The sequence below is a fragment of the Paramacrobiotus metropolitanus genome, unplaced genomic scaffold (assembly GCF_019649055.1).
Source record: "Paramacrobiotus metropolitanus isolate TYO unplaced genomic scaffold, Prichtersi_v1.0 Parri_scaffold0000101, whole genome shotgun sequence".
NCBI lineage: Eukaryota > Metazoa > Tardigrada > Eutardigrada > Parachela > Macrobiotidae > Paramacrobiotus > Paramacrobiotus metropolitanus.
This window is the reverse complement of record NW_026570321.1, coordinates 261,880-285,803: the sequence shown is the minus strand read 5'-3', so window position 1 is coordinate 285,803 and position 23,924 is coordinate 261,880. Positions and strand designations below refer to the sequence as shown.

General features: G+C 41.6%; 4 protein-coding genes across 5 annotated transcripts; 2 read left to right on the top strand and 2 right to left on the bottom strand.

Annotated features, from left to right (window-relative positions):
• Positions 1–135: 135 nt before the first annotated feature.
• On the bottom strand, positions 136–2,603 carry LOC129597211 (uncharacterized). The gene is made up of 3 exons (XM_055494679.1): positions 2,257–2,603; positions 1,044–1,688; positions 136–617 (listed from the first exon to the last, which is right to left on the bottom strand). The coding sequence occupies exons 1-3, from the start codon at positions 2,471–2,473 to the stop codon at positions 517–519; spliced, it is 963 nt and encodes a 320-aa protein (XP_055350654.1). The 5' UTR covers positions 2,474–2,603; the 3' UTR covers positions 136–516.
• LOC129597210 (uncharacterized) lies at positions 2,475–5,026 on the bottom strand. The gene is made up of 3 exons (XM_055494678.1): positions 4,454–5,026; positions 3,470–3,914; positions 2,475–3,021 (listed from the first exon to the last, which is right to left on the bottom strand). Exons 1-3 carry the CDS (start codon positions 4,596–4,598, stop codon positions 2,475–2,477), a joined length of 1,137 nt encoding a protein of 378 aa, XP_055350653.1. The 5' UTR covers positions 4,599–5,026.
• A 512-nt stretch (positions 5,027–5,538) lies between these two features.
• LOC129597212 (nucleotide exchange factor SIL1-like) lies at positions 5,539–8,272 on the top strand (the record flags this gene model as incomplete). Its single annotated transcript, XM_055494680.1, has 3 exons — positions 5,539–6,240; positions 6,804–7,244; positions 7,678–8,272. Coding segments are annotated over 3 exons (1,536 nt in total), but the record flags the coding sequence as incomplete, so codon positions are not given.
• A 773-nt stretch (positions 8,273–9,045) lies between these two features.
• On the top strand, positions 9,046–14,501 carry LOC129597208 (uncharacterized). Of its 2 annotated transcripts, none has more exons than XM_055494676.1 (4): positions 9,046–10,277; positions 10,713–10,815; positions 13,271–13,735; positions 13,982–14,501. In XM_055494676.1, exons 1-4 carry the CDS (start codon positions 9,428–9,430, stop codon positions 14,298–14,300), a joined length of 1,737 nt encoding a protein of 578 aa, XP_055350651.1. In that variant the 5' UTR covers positions 9,046–9,427; the 3' UTR covers positions 14,301–14,501. The 2 variants fall into 2 exon arrangements, with proteins under 2 accessions (XP_055350651.1, XP_055350650.1); XM_055494675.1 differs by having other exon boundaries at positions 13,028–13,735.
• Positions 14,502–23,924: the final 9,423 nt, after the last annotated feature.

The window sequence follows — 23,924 nt, the reverse complement described above, 5'->3', positions numbered from 1 at the left end:
AAATGTCAATTTATTGTAAGTATCAGTCAATTGCGTAATGCGCATCACGACGTGTATGGCGTCGATTTGTACTGTACACTGATTAGTTTACGCGTACATCTCGCTAGGAAATTGTCATTTATGTAAGACCGCATGTACCAGAAGCGATTTTATTTTTGAACATTATGTAGTACACAGTATTCTGCTTACCACGACTTTTGTTGCGAAGGGGAAATAATTAAATGAGAAAAACAGATGCGATTAATTTTGAACAAAATGAAAACGTTTTTAAACATTTTCCAACAAGTCTACGACTCCAGAAGCCGGTGCGATCAGAAACAAAATTAATAATACAATCAAGATAAATACATGATCCTTTACAAGTTCGAGATGCTTTAAACTGCTGCTTAGAAGCCAAGTAATTTCAGTATAATAATTCACACAAGTATTCAACAAGTAATAATCAACAACATTCGCCCTTCTCTAAATTAATATCCATTAAATAACGCAACATCCGGTTAGATACGACTGAAATCTTTAAGCGGAATCCAACACAACATCCTCATCCTCATCGCCATCCTTTCCGGAGATCACGCCACTGCCCTCCTTCTCCGCTTTGCCACTTCGCATCTCCACATCTACTGTACAGAAAAATCCCTTATATAGATATACGCTATTCGCTGGCCATCAACACAAAATCATCCTGAAGAAACTCGGTTCAAAGGTAAACCTCTGATCATACGTCCGTATTCAGCGGTATACAAACTATGCATGTCTGATTAACCCAAAATCAAATAAAATATTTCTTCATTAAATATAATATTTCTTCCTGAAGTCTGTCAAATTTTACCGAATAAGTTTATTCCAAAATTTGGAATGAGAAAACTTAATATTCAACCTGCTTCTGCCACTCAGTTTAAATATTAAGCAATACAGAGCCTGTATGTATTCGCTCGATTCTTCTCATTGAAAAAAATTCCACAGGAAAAACAAGTAATTTTGGTAATAAATTTGTACAATTTCGCATAACCATTAATTCATCTTCCGTAAGAAATTCCACTCACCCGTCGTATTGTTGCCAACAGGCGTGTTAAATTCCGGACTACTCTCCCGCGGAGCCGCCTCCTTAACATCCTCCACATTTGTCGCAGTGACCACTTTGTCCGCTGTTTTCGCGTTATCCACTTCTTCCCCGCCCTCCGTCTTCTTCTCCTGTTCACCCCCTTTCACACTCTCCTGCACTCCCGACACAGCCGCCTTAATCGGCAACGGTTCCGCTGTCACGACCTTCTCATGAACCGGCGCACCCCCGGTCTCCCGGTGCGCCACCGGCACAATCCACGCTCCGTCCTCAAAGTACGGCCACCACTGTTCGGCCGGCATCTGCCATTCCTGCAGTCGACCAGGCTCTTTCCCTTCCGGATAAGCGCTCAACCAGCGGATGGCGGCGATCTTCTGCCGGTTGGACCAGGCCGACCAGGTGCCGTAGGGGTGCTTGATCTTGATCATGTGCGGGGTGACGTGGAATTCCAGCTGGGAGGGCTTCAGTCGCGGCGCGCCGGGGACACCGGCGGGCTTCGCAGCGGCCGGGGCATTGGGTTTTTTGAAGTTGGCAACATCAACGACCGGCTCTTTAAAAACAGCGGGGGCCGACGTTGTCGGCTTGTCGGAGACCGAAGATGATTGCGGGGCGACCGGTTTGACAGCTTCTACAAAATTAATAAAAATACAAATAAAATTATATGCAGGAATTTTCCACTTTCATTACACATTAATAAAATAAAAATGGGGCACTTCAGACTATCCGTCTGAATCAATGAAACGATTTTGCCATTTGATTTTACATAAAATAAAAAATCGGGTAAAATTGTGGATGTCAATCATTCTAAAAATATTCGTAAATTGTTCCTGAATTTTTCAATTTCGTTGCGAAACAATAAAATAAGATACAGGAAAAATGGTCAACTCAGACTATCCCACTGAAATCATGGAAAACAATTTTTGAAATTTGGTTTTACATCATTAAAATATCGAAGCAAAATTGTAGATATCAACAGTTCAGAAAATATTTAAAAACTGCTAAGAAAGTTTTCATTTATGCTTTCATTTATGCTAAGAAAGCTTTCAATTTTATTATGAAAAGCGGTAAAAAATGACTTAAACGTATAGACGGTAATGCTTCAGACTAGCCCACGGAAATTCGTAAAAAAATATTTTTTGACTTTCGTTTCACAGCAGAAAACACCGACTATGCCGATTGATTGTACAATTACTTACTTGATTCGGCAGTCTGGCCGCTCGCTGACTCCCCCTCCTTCGTCGCTGTCGCCACGCCATCCGTCTTAGTCAGCACTCGCGAGAAGAATCCCGGTTTCGGTTTTCCCGCTCCCGCACCCTTTCCGCCCTTGGCCTCCCCCTCCTTCTTGGATGTCTTCAGAATGATCACATCCGGTGTGCTCGTATCCGCCGGCACTTTATCGCTCGGTCTCCGCATATTATTCGGCGCTGTCGTCTTCCCACCGGAAGTAGCCTCCTCGGCCTTTTGCTCTCGCGCCGTTTGGCGGCGCGTCTCCGCAGTCGCTCCTTCTTCGCCTCCGACTTGGATGAGGATCCGGACGACGGCTCCGACGTTTTCCTGCGGTTGTCGACGTTTTCGGGGCCGGTTTGTATGTCGACGAGCTGGTGGTGGATTTCTTGACCGGCGGTGGTGGCTTCACCTCCCGACGGGGCGGGGGTGCCGGCTTGACCGGAGATCGACTGGGTGCGTTCAGATCGCGACGAATGTTCTGCTGGATGACGGGGCGGCCGATACGGGCCGGGCGAATGTTGGTGGGCGAGCGCTGGGTGAAGTACGTGGTGGTTGGATAATATGAAGTGGAGGCAGCCGCCCCGGTGTTGTAGCTGTAAGGACTGGCCTGCACTCCTAACTGGGCGTTGCTGCCACGGAATCGAGTGGGCGATGCCTGGGTTGCGGCGGCAGCGGGGGTGGCCTGGTAGTACTGGGAGGAGCTGCGCTGGTTGCTACTGTCCCGCATTGAACCACTGAAAAGAAATCCAACAATCAAAAAATTTTTTATTACTGGATCGTGTGATAATTGCTAGTCGGTCATTTAAAATGATTAAACCAATGATACCTAAATCTGTTGTTATCACACACAAAAACCCTACTTCGTCGGAAGTGCTGTACTAATAAAATTATAAATCGGCCACTAAAAAGCAGACAGCCCAAAAAGAAAAATCATCCTATACATAAAAAATTGTTATGATCCAATCACAACTAGTTTCACAAATTAAAACTAATACACTAGAAAATAAAAAAGCATTTAAAGTTCGATAGTACTGTAAATGAAATGCCAGAAAGAAAACCGTAAAAATTAAAAAAAAGTTCCTCGATTTTAAATAATATTTTAGCCTTTTGAAAGCAGGTTGAAAAGCAACGCGGCAAAACCTACGACCAAAACTATCCCATCAGATATGACAAACTACTCACCCATGAGGAGCGGTGCGTTGCATCTGTCGCTCGTACCCTCCCGCGGCCCCTCCATACCCCCCGGCCTCATTCCAACCGCTTCCGTACTCCGCCTTCTCCTGTCCCCCGCGTCCCCCGTATCCGTATTGTGCGGTGCTGTCCTGTCGCTGTCGTTTGGACTGCGGTGAGACCGAGCGAGAGCGCGGACGGCGGTTCTGGAAATCCGCTTTCAGAGCGACGGTGCGCGACCCGTAGGGGTTGTATTCGTCGGCGTGGGTGGTGTGGCCGGCCATCGGCAACGCTGGTGCGTTGTAGGACGCATCGCCGTACCACTCCTTGCCGCTGCGGGGGGCGGCGGTGGATGGGCCGCCGCCGCCGCCGCCGCGCGACCAGGCATCCAGTTCGCGCTGATGCTGCGCCACGTTCTCGGGGTGGTAGGCTTCGCGCTGATAGCCGTCGCCGTTCCCTGCGTACACGTGATTACAAGTTGGTATTACACACCGCGAAGATTTCAAACTCCCAGCTCCCACCGGGCAGAAAATCATCGAATAATTTAATTAAAAAGTTAAATAATAAATTCGAAAAATTTAAATAATAAACTGTGAATAAACTGAAAATAAAAAAATTCCTATAATTAAGAAATCTCGAGAGAACTCGACAAAAACTGGTCCAAAAATATTCCCACAAATTATCAAAAATTTTGTAATTTTTTAAAAATGGAAATCCAAAGAAAGGAAGTATAAAATAACGAAGAGCTGCCAGTATGGTGCTTGCCTTCCTGGGTGACGATCGCAACTTCACAACTGATATTCATATGCATAATGCAGATGCAACCAACCAAGCCAAGTTTGAACAGTATTTTAATGTATTTAATAAGTTTTCATCCTTCGAACAAAACTGCATTCATTATAATACCAGGTAACTAGGATATACCATAAAAATAGAAATATTAACTGTAAGAACTGATAGCAGCACCCAGCGAGAGAGAAAGCTGAGAGAACGTACTGGTTCGTGAGGGCTCCACATAGCCTTGGATCCTCGAATGACTGGACTGGGAAGGCTTCACGGTGGACGCGATGTTCTCATAATATGATCCTCCTCCGTCACGGTAATGTCCCCAGGACTCCAGCTGTGATGCATTATATGCCATAGTGATAGTGGACTGATTTGTCCGCTGATTTAGTTCTCGATTCTCACTTATGGAGACTTGTCCCAATAGGCAATATGGCGTCGAAGCTCCTGACTCCACGAAACTTCACGACCACGCACCCGTTAACACGTACAAATAAACTGTATACAATGCGAATTGTCAGATAACCGGAGTAATCTCCAGCAGGTGAGGAGATTACTGACCAAATTGAAGCTGCGAAAAAATGAAGTTTTCGATTTTCAAATCGAAGAAAACTCGCTGCTTGGAGAATTCCGAAAGTACACAAGGGACAAGTTGCACGCATTCGTTGGACCGCACAGCCCACAAGGCACAAGCTGCTTTGCCACTTGTGGCGTAGCGAGACGAACTGCAAGGCGCAACTTACAAGCTGTTCTGGTTACGGCCGCCCGCGTCCATCAGTTAGATCTGTCGCGTATCGCCTACTCCGATGCCACTGTGCTACGTAAGTGACGGTAAGTCTCCTGAAAGCTGTTTGATACGCTAGCGACTGTAATATCATTTGTTGTCAAATTGTCACAGTAAAACACATTTTCAAAAAAATTTTAACGGCACACTTTTTTGGGAAGTTTCAAAACGGATTTCATAATTTCATCAATATAAGTAAAACCGTCACGCAATTCAGGTAAAAAATTACTGTAGTAGTATAGTCGAGATCGTTCAAAGTCTCACCGCAATGACACCGTCCAATCGTGACGCGCCACCGCAGACTACTTACTAATACAGTGATTAGCCGCAGTCGATGGTTAACACTTTTTGAAGTTTTAAGTTTTACATATACATACAGCTTTACGGTGCCTACAAAAACCCGCTCGAACAGCATTTCAGTCAGAAAATTTATTCTTAAATCAAATCTTTTTCTTTTTGCAACGAAAATTTTATTTTCAAGCTGAATATTGAATACTTCTATCAGTAAACTGAAGTAACTTTTTGGCTGTTTAACGTTAGCCTTTGCGGAAGCTCACCCGAAGTGCGGGACAAGTTCAAGTGCAAATTGTACCACCATGCTGCAGATATTACCAATTTATCTCGCGATCCTGTGCGGGATATTCTGTATTATCCGCAGCGAACCCACCTCCAGCGTAACAATCGTACTGGGCAGGAGTCTCATTCTCCCCCACCTGGCGCAATCACCAGTCCATCTTCCAGCGAGCCCTTCATCGCCACCCGCGAATGGCAGCCCATTCGGGAGAGCCAGTCCATCCCCGCTGGTCTGCACGTTCGTCTGGATCTGGCCAGCGGACAGCGTCATGCCAAACTTATGGATCCCGCGGAGCCCGCTGCCCACGAGGTGGCGGCGTTCTCCGCAGAGGAACGGCTGTATCTTGGAGCGCAGAAGGACGACACGTCCTCACGGACGCTGCTCCGCGACGAACTGCAGCGGACTTTGGAAGGTATTAACAAGCAGCTGGATGCTGAGGATACTCAGGGAAAGGAGGGAGAAGACGCGGAGAGGGTCAAGAAGCAGTTTCGCAGTATGGAGGAATTAAAGAAGGAGTTTGCGGAGATGAATCTGGCTATCAAGACGGATCGGGAGATTTTGAAGGAATTGGTGCAGCAATTGACGGTGATGCAGCGCGACAGAGAAGCAGCAGAGAAGGATAAGCTGATCAATGTTCTGCAGGTAAAATCCAGTAGGAAACGGTGTGTGTGGGTACTTAAAATAAAGGCTTAAAACCAAAATTTATAACTTATCATAATACTCAGTGTACTGTGTACCGTGTTCCACGACATATTATTTAGAGAAGTGATGTCAAGAAATTTGTGTTTTATTATTTTATAGGTACAGACTACAAATATACCACGAAATTTTATTATCACCATCAGTCACAAACATTAATTTTCGAGAGCTCAGAATATTTTACCTTATTTATTATTATATGGCGCTCAGTGCTCGTTTTATGCGTTCGATATTTTTATTTTAATAATAATTTGTTTTTATCCATTTTGTCAGTTGAAGGTTTTTATCCACTACGATTTTTCTACAATTATAAATTTTTCCATTTTTCGATTTTTGCGGGAAATTGTTTATCGTTAATTCGTACAAATATATAAGTTTATTTTACTCCAAGAATGGTTAACGTATTGTCACTGTTGCATCGTAGGGCTAACAATTATTATGGTCGATCTTCGACGATTAATGCATTTAATACATAGCAACCTTATTATATTTTGCCTTTCATGCAGGATGTGGAATATCTAGTGCATCAAGTGGACAACGCCCGGGATTTTGTCGATATGAAAGGCCTGCGCATCCTGAAGCCCTTCCTGCTGATGACCGAACACGAACCTCTCATCCGTGCCGAATCCGCCCACATCCTGGGATCGGCTGCGCAGAGCAATGCCAAAGTGCAGATTGCTGTTTTGGAGGAGGGTTTGCTGGAGATCCTTCTGAAGGGGATTCACTCGCTTTCGCATGCCGAGAAACTCTCCGCTCCAGGCGAACAAACGCTGGCTCGTTTCTTGTACGCTGTATCAGCGTTGGTGCGGCATTTTCCGCTGGCACAGAAGCGTTTTGTTGCCGCGAATGGTGTGGCGGAATTGGTACACGTTATGCGGAATAGCCGTGAGACGCCCAAGTTGCAGCGGAAAGTGATGGCGTTCTTCAATGATCTGCTTATGGAGCGGGTAGGTTTTGAACGCGCGCTTTCTGTTTTGATCCTAGTGGACGAAACATTTCGCTTGCTAATTCGCTGTCATAAAAGCAAAATAAAGTTAACATTATTAATAATAATTGGTTGCTGTTTTGTGTTTCGTTTTATTCACATAAGTTTTTCTTGAAATAGTTTTAGTTGTTCAAGACGGCTGGATGATTCAAAGAGTCAGTTATTTTTTTTTAATTAACATACTAGGATTAGCTCGGGAGTTTATGATGGTGTACCGTTTTTAGATCACAGAAATCATTGCGAATTGCATAAAGTTTGACGGCTGTCTTTGCTTCAGTCAAAGTACTCGTCTCACCGTTTTGATTTCATATCCGTTATGAGTTTTTGTTATGTTACTTTTCGTGTTCGTTGCCAGTTTGGTGTTAACAGTTAGCTGATTGTTTCTTTAATTGTAGATGAATGCTGGGCTTCCTGATGCAACCAAACAGTCCGACGATTTGCAGCGTGAACGGGCGCGTCAGTACGGCGAAATCCCTCTGGAAAGCCGATTAGCCAGCAGTGGATGGTGTGAATCCCTGGTGGATGTATTTGCTTCTGCAGACCGGCAGTTTGATGCATCGGAAGCCCATAATGCCCTGCATCTGCACGGCACAACATGTCAGCCGATTTTCAAGGCCAACTGGGAGAAGATCCAGTTTTTGTGTGTATTTTTTCGGCAGAAAGCCAGTTCAGATGCCGAGATAGAATCCGATGAATATTATACTGCTTTTGCCAAATCTTGTGATGATTTTGTTAAGGTTTACAAAATTAGTGACGTCCCTGATGACGTTAGAAAAGACGAACTGTGATTTTCATCTGCCCGTACGGTATTTGTTTGCGTAGTATTCTTGTACATTTTGATCAAGTTAATTAAGTATGAAAACTTGCGATATTTTGTGGAAATTCTTCGTTGTTTACAGTACTACAGAACAGCAGGAATTATGCTGGAATATCCACCATTCACGAACTAATCTTCTGTTTTATTGTTAACGTTACTGCTGGCCATAAAAGAGACACATGCTCAAGAATGTGTATGCAAAAAACATCAACCGGCACGATTAAAACAGATGAAAAACCACTCCCTGCATCAAAGAAAAAAGTTATAATTATGCATGAGTGATACAACACAGCAGACCACAGCTAATACCACAGCTCAAATAATTATAATAATAAGAACTCAACTATGTAGGTACTCAGTTAGCAGCCAACCGGAAACTAATATCCAAGATCACAAACCGTTGACAGACAGACAACGCACGGATTCATTTGATGCAGATTTCAATTTGAAAAGCAAAGTGACACAAATTAATGTCATATGAGCGATTTTCATTAATTTAATAATTTTATTTAATTTTACTTACTTTTAAGTTTTTAACTTCTCAAGCTCTAGTTACGAATTTCTAAACTTTGTCACTTAGCCATACGAGTGCAAAATTTTTAATTTTTAAAGCAGTGCAGTGTCCAGTTTAGGGGAGTGCCGAATGTCATAAAACAATCAAAAGTGTCTGAGAGAGCTGGACAGAGAAATCAAATCCAGTCAGTTTACACGAGTCCTTGAAATGTTCCCGTGCTATGTGCCCGGGCAACTTCCCTTAACCACACATGTATGTACTTACAGTAAGTACTGCGCAGTGCGCACGGACGGCGTGCTTCTGCAATACTTTACCGAGTAGTTATTCGCGCTATCAATCTGTTATGATCGTGCAATGGGAACCTTCAAGCTTTCAGGCGCCGGATGTGTCTCGGTGACAGTTGAGAAATCATATTATTTTTGCAATAATATTAGCAAAATGTAAGCTAGCTCGAAAACGATAGACCGTCGGTACACCAGTAAAACTTTCACGCGTGCGGCTTTGCGTCGCGTACTTATATGTATAGTTAGCAATAGTTAGATAATAACATTTCTGTTTTATGATACTTATACTTAATATATGTATGTATCCAAGCAGCAATTGTCTTTACGAATCACGTTTCTGCCATCACTCTACATCTTCGGTATCTGCTGTTCCATTGCAATTTCCCATTAACTTATAAATTTACGTGTATTGTACACGTTCAATACAATGTGCAGTTACTAATACAGTCGGTTAGACTCCGGGATCCTGACAACGGGATCCAAATTAACGCTCAACGCTATTTTGTGTTGCTCGATAATCATTCTCCAAAATGGACGGCGTATTGGTGCTGCCCGCTCACAGACCCATATACGCCAATGCGCTTTATGATCCGTTTGTCGTGGACGTGAAAACAGAAAATGGTTCCGTTTGCCGTGGCTATGTATGCGGCACAGCTGGGAAAAAGGAATTGTGCATCAGACTTGGTTCCCTCGAAAAAATCCAGTATGTTCCCTTCAATCGAATAACTAAGCCGCATCCATGTATGGAAACTCTTTCGCTGTCTGACGACGATAAAAATGTGGAAATTTTACTCAGTCTCAACGAAAACCAGCCTGAGTCGTGGCAGCAAGCGCGCATTTTGAAAATCAAAAGAAGTCCATCGTATAATCCATCGTATAGTCCATCGTATTCGGAGTATGCCATGGCAAAAGTGGAATTATGCGGCCCTCACGCTACTTCAAAACCAACAACGCTTAACATTATGAGCGGTTCTAGTATCGTTTCCCAAAATCTCCGCAGACTCGGGTTGCAAGGTACGCCCGTTACGGCCGACACGTTCCGTCAAGTTCAGATGCCAATGTTTGAACCGAGTGAACAGTTTCCATATCCGGAAGAGGTTATTCGAAAGGCGAAACGTTTTCCATGGTTCGGAAGTGAATGGTTGTACATGACCGGAACAATGTTTCTGAACTCCGACCGTCACAGTATTACCGTCCTTTTTGAAGGCTACTCGCACTTAAATATAAAAGAACTGAAAACATTGTTGCAGACCGAAAAGCACCCTGGAGTGTTTCGAATTCTGAGAGCGTTAACTTGGTTTTCAGAAGAATATCTTAAAAAGGTTTATCTGGCCACAAGGAATGTGTTAAACGGCTTGGTCATAGCAGCGGAAAGCGAAGGTACGTACTATGCCACACACAGGATCGTATCCATAATTATCTACCGTCTTAGCAATTCTCATTTGTTTAGCTTTTTGCCGACCAGACGTTGAAGTCCCGTTTAGCGGGTTGTCTGCTCCTGATGTAATAATAACAATAATAATAATAGTCTGCGGTGCTATATGAATACATTCATATTGTAAGTACACAATTATACATGCAGTACTCGTACAGGTACTCATACAGATACGAATTACTGTACTTGATTAATGCGCAATAATATTATTTCTTGACTACAGAAGCATGCAATGATAAAGTACAAAAGTCAGTATCACGTCTGCCGTCTGCGGTGATGTTTGAGCTTTTATCCTAGTACTGTGCTACTGTCCAGTGGATAACCTTAGCTTGTTTGTCAACATTTCATGATATTCGCACATATAGATATTTAATTTTCAGTGCTGAAGGTTCACGGCGAGCCTTCGTTCATGCAAATGCCTTTGGAACTGCACTTGTTAATCCTGTCGGAATTGGATATTTACAACCAGCATTATTTTAAAAGGTACAACCAGCATTACTTATTCAATTTTGAAAGTGCTCATCATCGTAGCTTGCGCAAGTGCAGTAACTTTCGGACACTGAACAAGGTCATATACATCTGATTGAATTTTTACTTAACAACGTTTCATGTTGATTTTAAGTACAGTCTCTCTTAGCAGTCGGCATCAAGCAGGATAATGATACGCTTCATTCGCCAAATTATGTGTTTCTGTTTGTTTTCTGTTTTTTTTTTAAAGGTTAAAATTAATCATGAGTACGTAGGCTGAAGAAACTAATACAAAAAAATCGTAAAAACCGAATAAACTAACGTAGAAACTATGTAACTATAAGTACGTAGGCGAAGCTTGGAATATGAATATAGATATTCCTTACTAACCTTGAGATTACATTGGTGTGGTACGTTACCTGTCGAACCTTTTCAGCGTTTGCCGCTATGCCGGCAATTTCTTTAATATTAATGAAGTGCATATTGTGGTGACCGTCACATGACATTTTACAGCGTAACGTATTTTCACCGCTTACATTCATGACCGCTGCATTATACGTATATAAAGTATAGCGCTTGTGAGCGCAACAATTCATAAGCGTAACATTTCGTATCCAAGATGCAGGTTTCGCAAGAAGTTTCATGCACTGCAACAATATAATTTAAGGAAAGTGTGTCGGTATATGGTGCCAAATTCTTGTGCACATACATATGCAAAAGCTTCCACTACGCGCAATCCCAAACCCTTTTCTGCATTAGTGTATCCAAAATATTATAGTCAACTGAACTGTATACAGTATCCAATTGGGAGTTATGGATGAAATAAAATTCCAAGAGGGAAATGCACGGAGGAGTAACAAAAGTCTCATTATAAATCGCTCCTCTTTAGATTTTGCATTAAAACGCATGTAATCATGCAGATCGCTTTTATAAAAAAACTGGAAAAATTATTTCAAAAACTGGAAACAAAATTATGTAAACTGTTTCAGAATTTGAAAAAACGGTGATTTTCAAACTGTACAATGAATTTGAAAAGCGACAAAATTTAAAAAAAAAATGGTGGAAACCTGGTGCGGTGTAAAATAGATCTTTGTGGTAATCGTGCGTCCATGCAGAATTCGAAAGGATCGGTTTATAATAAGTCTTTTTCTGGTGTGCACTTCTGTGCGTTTAATCTTTTGGAATTTTGTTTTACATGTAACTCCCCAACCGGAAGTTGCGCGCATAAACGGTTTTCAAATCATTGTTAACAAATCATTTGACTAAAAGTATAGACGAGAGGAAAAATTCAAAAATGTTCTTGGGGGTGCGCGAAAGTTTATGTTGTACATACAATATGATGATACAATCATATTGTACAAAATTCATGTTTCCACATTAAATTTTTATGATGTACGAGTGTACGTACGACATGTACGTCACGAGATTCTCGAGATTCTGTGTTACCTACCTACCAAGTACCAACGATATGATGTACTCCCTGCAATTGTGATTCATGCTCAGTTGCGATTTGTTACGATTCAATAAAGATTCGTACTTCCGGTTCCCGATACAGCACATACGGCATATTGTACACACTACCTTACATAGGCCACATTATTGATACCATTATACTTTTAGGTACATAAGAATTTAAGTGTAAGGTAAAGAATTTAAGTGTGAAGTGTAATGATGCTCCAAATAAGTTGAAATTTCTAGAAGTTTCAAGGTGAACTTGTGGGTTTGATCGATTGCTGCAATATGTCGGCACGATTCTGGTCAGACGAATTACATCTGCCATGGTATACCATATACTGGCGTTTAGTTTGCCATGCTTTTGCGAGGCCGACATTCTCGCTTCTCTAATGCAGAAATATTACCATTACAAAAACCATTACGGCAAAAGCCGTAGGCGAATTTAACCTCTAAGTCGGGAGGGGCACTAATCCGTACTGTACTATGGAACCAAGTGAATAATTTCTTCCGCTGGCATAATATATAAACCTTTTTATTGCAAAAACAGCTTTGTTTATTTATTGTTTTAATGCAAACGCCGCTGAACGAATTTTAAGAATATCAGTTAAGTATTTATAAAATTAATGAAATTAATTCGGTTTCGATGTATTGAAAAGACGGGTAAAGGGTTCGTGCCAAAACTGTCGGTTGCCTATTGTTTGCGCAAAAACGTTATTAATATAAGCGTGCTTATTAGTAGCAAAAAAGGCATTTACTTCTTTTTTTTACAAAGGGTTGGAAAAGTATTTGTGGATTTGTTATCCTCCAAATTTCTACGAAAGTGCGCCATTATTCCTGATCATTACCCCCGCTACTCTAAAAAGCATAGGAGCTCTTCCACTGATTATGGCTTGCATGAGGATGGGTTTATGCTGAACTACGATTTATCGCACGCATTAGCCGACGACTTAAGCATAATATATCTAACATGTCGTTGGGGTTACTCGATGTTTGACTTCCTGGGTGTTTTCCACAGGAAACTCGACTGGTTTGTAATAGCTCACGATAAAGAATTTTTTCTGGATAAGTTTATCAATGTTCCAAACGAAAGACTGATCTGGAATTGCGATGTGCTGACCCCACTCGCTTTTAACCAAATTTGCCACCGTATCGTTCTCAAAAACTGTTTATTCGACAGTTCATATTCAATTTGCTACAAAGTGCCAAACAGGAAACTAGAACCTAATTACGACGACGCTCATTGGAAATTGAACTGCTCCCGCAATCCATTGTTTATCCACATCCCTTGTTGGTCGTACAGTTTTCCGCAACCAACTCAGGAAAGCTTCGAATATGCTATTTGTGCGATGTTGGAAAAATTCTGTCCAAAGGTCACCGAGTGCCAATTTGATACGCTAATGAGCTGGCTGGACACATTGACGGACGAAGAGCTGAGGGACGGCCCGTATAGCTGGGCGTGGCTGTGTGTGCCCTTTTGGATGTGAGTCTAGCAAGATTTATGTTCTTATCACATTGTTGCTGCGATTGTTTGATAAAGCGCAGCACGCATGTTCGAATGTGCCGACGCAGTTCAATGTTCCGATGAAGCGGAAGAAAGCACTGGACGAAAGAAAGCACTGGACAGCAAGTGTTCGGGACGTTCACTAAGATATACTATATTACCGCACCCGGACACTAAGATACTGCACTTCATGGCAAAATAACAAACTGGTTTATTTGTTCGCAGATGGCAGTTACCGTTTCCAGAAGATATCCACGCCCTACGCTTCCAAGTGCGCAATCCAGAGACAATTCCCTTACAATTAGGAAAACTAGTGTTGCAGTCCATGATTCTTATGTTACCGGCATCGTATTCATCGGCTGATTCAGGCACTGCAGCAAGCTTTCCAGTTAATCCAGACACAACGTTAACGTCTATGCCGAATTCTACAGCAGGTGCAGATAATGCTGTCACGTCATACGGAACCTTCAAACGTTTGCATATACGGGCATGTAGACTAAAGAAACTGTCGAAGGAATGGCTTCTTTCTGTATTTAGAAAGTGAAATTGGCATAGCGTGGTTGTTTGAACTTCATTAATCGTTAAAATTATCTTGTTAAGCGTGAGAATTACTTGCTTCTGTTTGTTGTACGAGGTCTTTGTTACTGCAACTTTGTGTCTTTAAGTTAATTTTTGGCGTTCAAAGAGAACTGAAATATGTTGCAAACGAATGCGTCCTTCAGTTCCTTGTTGTCTCAAAGCGTGGAGCGCGAAGTGTTTTGATCACGGAGGCAAAATACTCGTACTTATACTACGGGATGGTCGGCATTCGATCGCCTCTATCATTCGGCGAAAACAAGTTAGCCAATCTAACGAGTCATTTTGCGTGCCTACCATGTTGATATATATACAGAGGGTGATTTCGCAATATGCTTCCAGCACACACGGACGAAAAATTTGTTTATTGTGGCGCACAGACCCATGTCGATTTTGCAAAATTCCACTGTATTCTAAATTGTTTTCTATTTCTAAAAATTAAATTAATTTGTGATGATAGCTAAGACGAAGGGCTTCCATACATAATGTCTCGGAAATAAAACATGCACGGAGATGATTGCAATAAATTCATAAAGAAAGCGGAAGCATATTGCGAAATCACCCTTTGTAATTATACTCTTATCCACCGGAGCAACTGGTCATGCACGGGTAGTGCCGACGATGCGTTAAACGTGCAGACGTGCTGATCAGGATTCAAAATGTTGCCAATTATCAAATGCATATTTACTGGAATATCCGTCCTTCAGGGGAACCAACAAAGAAAACCTTTGGCTCATATGAAACAAAATACCGCGGGATAAAGATATTTTCTGGAATACAGTGAAGAGGTGATTAGAGAAAAGGTCACCAATCTGCGGATACTCCAGCCTCTGGGTCATGCGTTTGGCGTCGCTCGATGTTGTCTCTTATTATACGCATATTCGACGGCAGCCGGGCTAGGCGAAACTGTTAGGGTAGAGAATATGCCGTACCTTCCAAAAAAATTCGGTCTCAATGAGCCGCTTCGATCGAATTAAGTCCAGGCGAAAGGCGTGGCTACGTGGTCACGTGAAAAGCAACAGCAGCAATTTCCTTGATTTTCCTACCAATTAATTACGTACTAATAAAAATCCCTACACAGAAAAAAGCCCATTATATTGTAACGCTTGTACGTTAAAATCGGCACATTCTGTGTGTATACGTGTATATTCATACGAGTACAGCTAATGGTTATTCCTGTTTTCCTATTTGTGCATCTTCTGAGCAAAGGTGTGGACATTCACTAGAATCGCCTTTGGGCATTCCTTGAACATTTCTTAGTGTGCATGTGTTGAGCTGGCCACTGGTCAGAGGAAGCTTTACTCACTTCCAACTTTCCGACTTTCCGAATTGCAATTTCCGAATAAATACGAGTACAATTGAGAATTCGCCGTTCGATTGCATAACGATTCATACAGTTAGTAGCCAATACGCTACATTTGGTGCCGAGTCCCGTTTGACACGACGTTGACCTTTACCGTGCAGCGACGTTTGTTACGACGACGCATTGCGTCCCATCCCGAACTGCCGCCTACGCATCTTTTGCCAATCGCTCTCCCCAAACCCTCGCTTTCCCACTTTCTGCATCCGGCCTGATCATCCGGATCCTCCTCTCCCCTGCATCTCCCACTTTCCGGCTCTAGCGGCGCACGTTCGACGTTTTCACCGACCACAGCCGTCAGGTAATTACAAATTGCACCGTAAAATCTCTCAAAAAAACTAACGCATCGGAATTCGAGGAAGTCATATTTATATATTACTTATCTACAAGTTGCATACCCGTTATACACCGTAATTAATACGCTTAGTGTCACCACTTTTACTCTTATTTGTTATTATCATATCTACTACGTACATACTACTGCATATTCAATAATAACTTTATCTCTATTGATACAATATTAAAGTACTACTGTTACCGGCATAACAATTACTACGAGTACGAGGAGAGGGTAAATACACGGGATAGACAGAAAAAACGGCAATAATGAGGGATAACCGTTCACGTGTTGTGCAACACGGCCAGCCACCAAGGGAAGGCAGTTCTAGTGACACAGTCCAGAACAGCCGTTGAAACACCAGTCTCTAGCTGTTTCTCCGTAGACTTCTATGTTAAACTCAACCACCTTCGTCTTGCACATTTCAGAACTAATCCGCACAATCGATAGCCCAAAAGAACAAGAAAAAATTCACAAGATTTTTGATACCAAACAACTCGCCACTTATTAAAACTGAGGCAAGTCTGAGCCATTTGAGTTTCTCGTAGACTAAGCATAGCAGCTGGATGATTTGTTTTCACGGAGCTCCTATGCTTTTCTATGGGAAACTTAATTGGCTCTAACTTGTCTTGTTCTTATAAATCACGGCTTGCGTGGTATCGAAAATCTTGTTAATTATTTCTTGTTCTTTTAAGATATAGATTGCACGGTTTGATTCTGAAATGTCCAAGACGCAGGTGTTTGAGTATAACATAGGAGTCTACGGAGAAGGCAGCTACGGGTCTCAAAACATGAATTTTGTGCAGTGTCGCTGGACTGCCTTCCCTTGGCGGCTGGCCATGCTGCACAACACCTGAATGGTTATCCCTTATTATTGCCTTTTTTTCTGTCTATCCCGTGTATTTACCCCCTCCTCGTATACATTACAATAGTATTATTATTCAGGTGATATAATGTCTCTACTTACTTACTACCTAGTTTCTGAACAAAATAAAAAAAAAGTCTTTTGCGATTAGTTGCACCTGTGTTCCGACTGCGCTGTGCCGTACTAGTAAAAAACGTGTGTTGTTGCTGACCTTCAATATTAGTTAATTCGTTTGCTAACTTTACAATCTTAGCACTACTAATCGGTACTAATACTTACATAGTACATATTTAATACATAACTTATATACTTTTTCATCTAATTATAAAGTGAACTCTCCAGTTACCAGACTAACGTTGCGGTTAAACAGTATTCGTGAATTATTACTCTAAATTGTACACGATTACTTTGTGCTCTGTATATGCCAAGTACTCCAGTGTGATATTGCATACTCTACTGTGCATTGAGAATAATTCACTGTTATTTACATGTATGGGCGTATAAACGGCAGCTATCTGTCACTTGCACACTTAATTTCAATCAACGCATTACAACTAAATAAATTCACAAACGACACAAAAACATTTCTTTTCTTAGTGTTTCAAGCAAGAATAGATAGTTTGTATCAACTTTGGTGACCTTAAAGCAGGACTTAGTCGGCCGCACCCCGGCCGGTTCAGGCACATTCCGCATAAATAATTGGTGGCACGGCTTGATTGCACTTTTTGCATTTCGCCTTTATAATTGCACCTGCTCAGGGTCGTTAGCATTTTTCCCATCAAGATATCTTCCCATTATCTAGCTATTATCCACCTGCGTCCAGTTCGACCGCTCACTTAATAGCATCATAAAATCTTCAGAAGCAGTCGTTTCCCATGTCATAAATCTTCTAGACTACTGTATACTTTTCTTTGCCCTGTTATTACCTCTCCAAAAGTTCCCTGGTCTTTTCCCTTTTAATAATTTTTGTCAATTAGCATTCCTTGCATATATTAGGTAGTAATATCAGTACTCACAGATCTACTGAAGGCATCCCAGCCGTCAGGATACTTAGATTTTCCCAGGCATAAAAGCATCATTAACGTCAGTTATTACATTTTTGTGCATCATACAGTCCTTCAGCGCTATCACTAGCAATTATACGAGGTATCCGGTTTGAACCAAGTTCAGTCGCTTTTAATAGCCGCGCAATACCCACCGCTGTTCCCGACACAAGCGCTCCGGTGTGCTGATCAACGCGCCTAGTTTATGCCGCATTTCTGCGGCGTTCACGCTGATCTAGCTTACAGGGTTGGGTTTTCCGTGCTCCGTAGGTCGGCTTACTATAGGCGTGTAAACTACGTTTACCAGCAGGCGTACATAGTAAGTATCGGATAAAAATAATTTTTACAATCAAAAAATATATCAGACTTCAAATAGACGCCCTCCACGAGCCGGGTAGCTAAATGATCAGAGATACTCTGAAAGACACTTTTAACAATTTGCGATCATCTTTTCGCAAACGAATGGAAGAAATCGAGAATCAAGATCGCCGCGAACGGTCGGTTGATCCGGATCAGCATCGTGCGCCTACGCCGCATCCTACATCAAACGACAGAGTACGCGTCTATAGTCGGGCCGGCCTGCCAGGTGATGATCACCCCATCTCTGCAGGCCGGATTGGTGCGGTGCGCTACGCCGATGTTGTAGAGATTGACGCGTTGACCCGCGCGCTTGAGCGTACGGGCCTGGGAACAACGGTAGAAATTTCAAGATTTGGTGGAAAGGCAGGCGAAAATGTTACTGCTTGGCTTGAACACTTCAATTTAACAGCCTTTGCTAATGATTGGTCGAGTGAGAAAAAGTGCAAACGTTTTCCTATGTACGTCGAATCTTTCGCTCGTAGTTGGTATATTAAACTACGAGCGAACGACGTCGGCACGGCCGATGATCGGGATCTCTTGGAGGCAGCTCTCACAAATCAATTCCGTCCCCTAGATTTTATTAAAAACATGAAACGACAGCTACGCAATAGAAAAATAAAAGAAAACGAAAATGTAACAGACTACGTTAATGATGTTCTGTACATGTGTAACTCAGTGAATCCAATGATGGATGATAGCGAGAAAGTCGATCATCTAACCAGAGGGCTGCACGGTGACCTTCTCGAGAAGGTTTTACCGATGAAATCCAAGACGCCGGAGGAGTTTCTATCAGATTGTAACACAGTGTTTGAACTACAGCGCTTAATGCGTCGCAAACTTTTTGATGTAGATATGGCTCCGGTAGAGCAGGTCACATTACCCGACGTTGAAAATAAATATTACGATAAACATTATGCATTAAACAAATTTCATGCTAAATCTTTACGTAACACTAGTAGTATTTTTTGTACTTACTGTAAACGTATCGGCCATAAAATTTCTCAGTGTCGCCGGCGCTCTCCCTATCATAGCTCAGGTCCAGGTACTTCTCATGCTAAATACTGCACTCATTGTCGCATGCCAGGTCTTAATCTGGATAACTGTCGCCGGCGCCCGCACTCCCACGCGGCCGGCTTCAATAACAAACGGTGTTCATTTTGTGGACGGTTTGGACACTCCGAAAACGAGTGTCGTACCAAAAGTAGACAGTTTTCCGAAAACAATAATAGCTATAATAATAATAACTACACTAATCTCAATAACTATAATAATCCTAATAATTATAACAATATTTGCTATAAGTGCAACCAGCCGGGTCACACTAGCCGATACTGCAACATCAACAATAATAATAATAACCCAAACAATAAACAGGCCTCTTTTAATTCGCACAGTGCTCCTAACCTGAACCATTTTACGAGGTCAATAGCTAATAGGCCCTATTGTGATTTCCACAAAAGGTATGGTCACTCCACGGACCTGTGCCGTGGACGCCAAAACGCTCAAATTAGCACTCAAAATATGCGAGCGGAAACGAGTTCTCACCCACAACCAAATCATCATAACCCAAATGCACAAAATAATTTTCAACCTCTCACAAACGCGGTATATACGCCCAGACCTTTAAATTCTATTGGGTACCAGCAAGGTAACGTAATTAATTCAGAAGTGAAACTGCAGATCGAGTTGCCGATCGTTGAAGCAACTGTTAATAATTATAGCTGCCGAACCTTGCTAGATACCGGCGCAGGTATTAATGTATGTTCTATGTATGTGCTAAATAAGTGCGGACTATTACTAGATAGCGTAACTCAGAAAGTTATCCTAATTGACGGCACTGGTTTCCATTCGGGGGACCGTAGTAGCATCAGTAACGCTATTTGGAATAACGGAATCAATTACAATTAACGTTTTACCTACACTAGGTCACGATAAGGACGTGATTTTAGGCTTCCCCACATTAGGACTTTTTGGTATTATATTTAATTGCGGTACACGTGAAATTTATTCTTCTCGGCAGTATCTAACGATTAATAAAGCTACACCGGCTATTACAGAAATAGTTTCACCTGCTCTATCTGATTCTGATTTTATTAACCAGACATATATTGATGCAGACAACGAATTTAAATTTGGCTCTTTAACTATTGGTACAAACATCTCGACTAACCAGAAAATGGCTTTATTAAATCTTTTAAAATTTCACAAAAATGCCTTTCCCTCGAATAAAAAACCTTTAGGTTGCGCTTTGAATTTTCAAATGGATATTGACACTGGTACACACATGCCGGTTAACTGTGCACCGTATAGAACCAACATGACAGAACGGCAGCACATTCAAGAGCAGATTAATGAGCTACTGAAATTAGACCTAATTGAATACTCTTTCAACCCGTGGGCTTCACCAGCATTTTTAGTACCTAAGAAAAATAAAAAACATGCGTTTTGTCGTAAACTACTCTAAACTAAATTCAATAACTAAGAAGATGGCCTATCTTATACCTCGTATAGACGATATACTCGACGCGTTAAGTGGGTGTATGTTCTTTACAACCTTAGATCTTAAAAGCGGTTATCATCAAATTCCTCTCTCCACGAATGCACGTGAAAAAACAGGTTTCATTGTTAATGGGCAGCATTTCCATTATAAGGTAGTCCCATTTGGCCTCTGCAACGCGCCTAGTGTTTTTCAATGTACTATGAACACAGTATTCTCAGGGTATTTATGGAATTTTGTACTAGCATACATAGATGACATTGTCATCTACAGTAAAACTTTCGACGAACACATACAGCATCTAGGACTCGTTTTAAGCCGACTACAGGATGCTAATTTAATTTTAAATCCCGAAAAATGTGTTTTTGTGAGCGACGAGGTCAGGCTGCTAGGGTTCCTAGTTAGTCCTACGGGCGTTCAACCTGATCCCGATAAGGTAAGAGCTATCCTTGCAATACCATCACCTAAAAATATAAAAGAATCAAAAACCATAATCGGAAAAATTAACTACTTTCGTAAGCATATAAAAAATTTCTCTACGATTGCTGCTCCTCTTAGCAAACTTGATCGGAAGGATACTCCTTTTGTATGGGGCGTGTAGCAAGAAACAGCGTTGCAATACTTTAAGGACTGTCTGATGTCGTCTCCTATATTAAGGCATTATATTCCCGGAGCGCCGGTAACTATTCATACCGACGCTTCCGGCTATGGAATTGGAGTAGTACTTCTCCAAGAGTTTGAGAAGGTATTACATCCAATAGCTTATGCCAGCCGCAGACTGTCGCACACCGAGCAACGGTGGTGTGCGACAGAGCGCGAATGTTTTGCAGTCTACTGGAGTTTTGTAAAATTTAGGCCTTATCTAATATCAGGCATGGTGACAGTAGTAACTGATCACCATGCCTTATGTTATCTACTTAGTACTAACTTTAATAATAATAAATTAAACAAATGGTCACTATTTTTAGCAGAGTACAAAATAACTATCCTTTACAACAGTGGTAAAAATCATGGGGATGCCGACTGTCTCAGTCGCTGCCCCACTAAAGATATTGCAGTCGAAAATTCCCTTCATCCCTTATACGTATTAGAAGCTTATGATCTGCCGGCTTTACAGCGAGAAGACAAAGCAATTTTTAAAATAATCAAGCTACTCGAGGCTCCCATCAATTCTCTGACGGAGCAGGAGAAAAAGGATATTCGTTCGTACACCCTCAAGGACGACATGTTATTTAAACATTTTATTCGTCAAAGGGAAATATATCAATTACTTTACGTTCCAAAAAAGCTACGTAGGCAGGTGCTCGCTTTATCTCATGACGATAAAATGTCCGGCCATCTAGGGTTCACTAAAACGTGGAAAAGAATTAAAAATCGATTTTACTGGCGAAATATAGTAACTTCTGTTCGATTATATGTTTCTAGTTGTCTAACGTGTCAGACGCGTAACGTAAATAACCAAACCCAAGTAGGTTTATTACAAAATTATTCCATAAGGAAATTTCCCTTCGAAACTATTTCAGTAGATTTAATGGGCCCTCTTCCGTTGTCTTATAATGGATATAAGTATATTATATTAGCTGTTGACCATTTTTCAAAGTATGCTATTGCTGGTGCACTCAAAACTAAAGAAGCGACGGAGATCGCTAATTTTCTAATCAGTAACGTTTTATTAATATTTTCGTTATCAAGGAAGATAGTATCCGACAACGGTTTAGAATTTACAAATCGAATTTTTGACCAAGTATTACAGTTACTAAATCTTTCTCATGTGCATTCATCACCATACCATTCACAGGCAAACTCTCCGGTTGAGCGTGTCAACCGGAGCGTGCAAGAAATAGTGTCAAAATATATACACTTATCATAAAGACTGGTGCTTAGTGCTAGGTTATGCGATTTATGCCTATAATACAGCACTGCATAGTACTACCAAATTTACCCCATATTTTCTCATGTTCGGAAGAGAACCTATATTACCAGTCGATTTAGTCTTACCTACCGATGCCACGTTGACATCGCGCAATCTTTACGACAGGTTTTCAGAAATTTCTGAGCTAGTCATAGCAAATGTAGAACATTCTCAGAATCAAAACCTTAGTTATCAAAATCAGTTTCTGAAAGAAAATACAGCTTTTAAAGTAGGAGGCCTAGTTCTGTTACATAAACCTACCTTTAAAGTAAAAACTAGTAAAAAATTAACACATATGTTTAGAGGTCCTTATAAAATAATTAAACAATTAGGTCCAGTGACTTTCCTACTAGAAAATATAAAAGGCGCCAAAAAGCAAGAAATAGCGCACATCTCGCGACTTAGAGTTTTTGAAGATAGATCAGTGTTTACTTCCGATTCAGAGGTTGATATAAAACAATCCTCAGAATACTCTGCGTCTTCTGACAGTGACAGTGATAGCGATATATTATACGCGCTAAATGATAATCCTAATATATCGGCAGGAGAACCTGAGAATAGAATACAGCGGCACAGCACGCGCCAGACGCGACCACCCGACCGGCTAATTCACCAGCTAAATAACTTACAAATGTATTCCGAACGACGTATCCAAGGTCTAGCACTACCGGGGTGTTCCCCGCGAGAGCTAGAAAACTTAATCCTGGATCAGGCCGTCCTGATTGCGGGCCACGACCTGCCAGGTTACGAGGAGTTTATAAATACGCCGACGCGTATCGTTGTTACTTCAGACTCCATCGATCACCCATTATTAAATCCATATTCCTTTCTCTGCGACGGAGAGCGGCCATTAAACTATGGATTTTACTTCCCTAAAAATGGCGAAGAATTTGTGGCGAATTACGTTAGAACCGAGTTGGAAGCAAGGCTTTATATTTTAGAAAATTATGAACCGGATTATCAGTGCTCTCCAGAGGAGAAGCTGGAGATTGTAAACAATTTTATTCTAACAGTTACACCCTACCATACTTGTGTTTATAGCGGCGATTTTTCAGTGTCCGCGTTTTGGGTACCCATCGATAACAGATCACCACGTAGAGCACCAAAACTGCTTGAGACGGCACCAGTGCCGCAACCGCCGCCTCCGTTCGAAACGTCTATATTCCGTGCGCCGAAATTAATTGCAAATGTTGCGTTGTTTCTATTGGTATCGCTAAT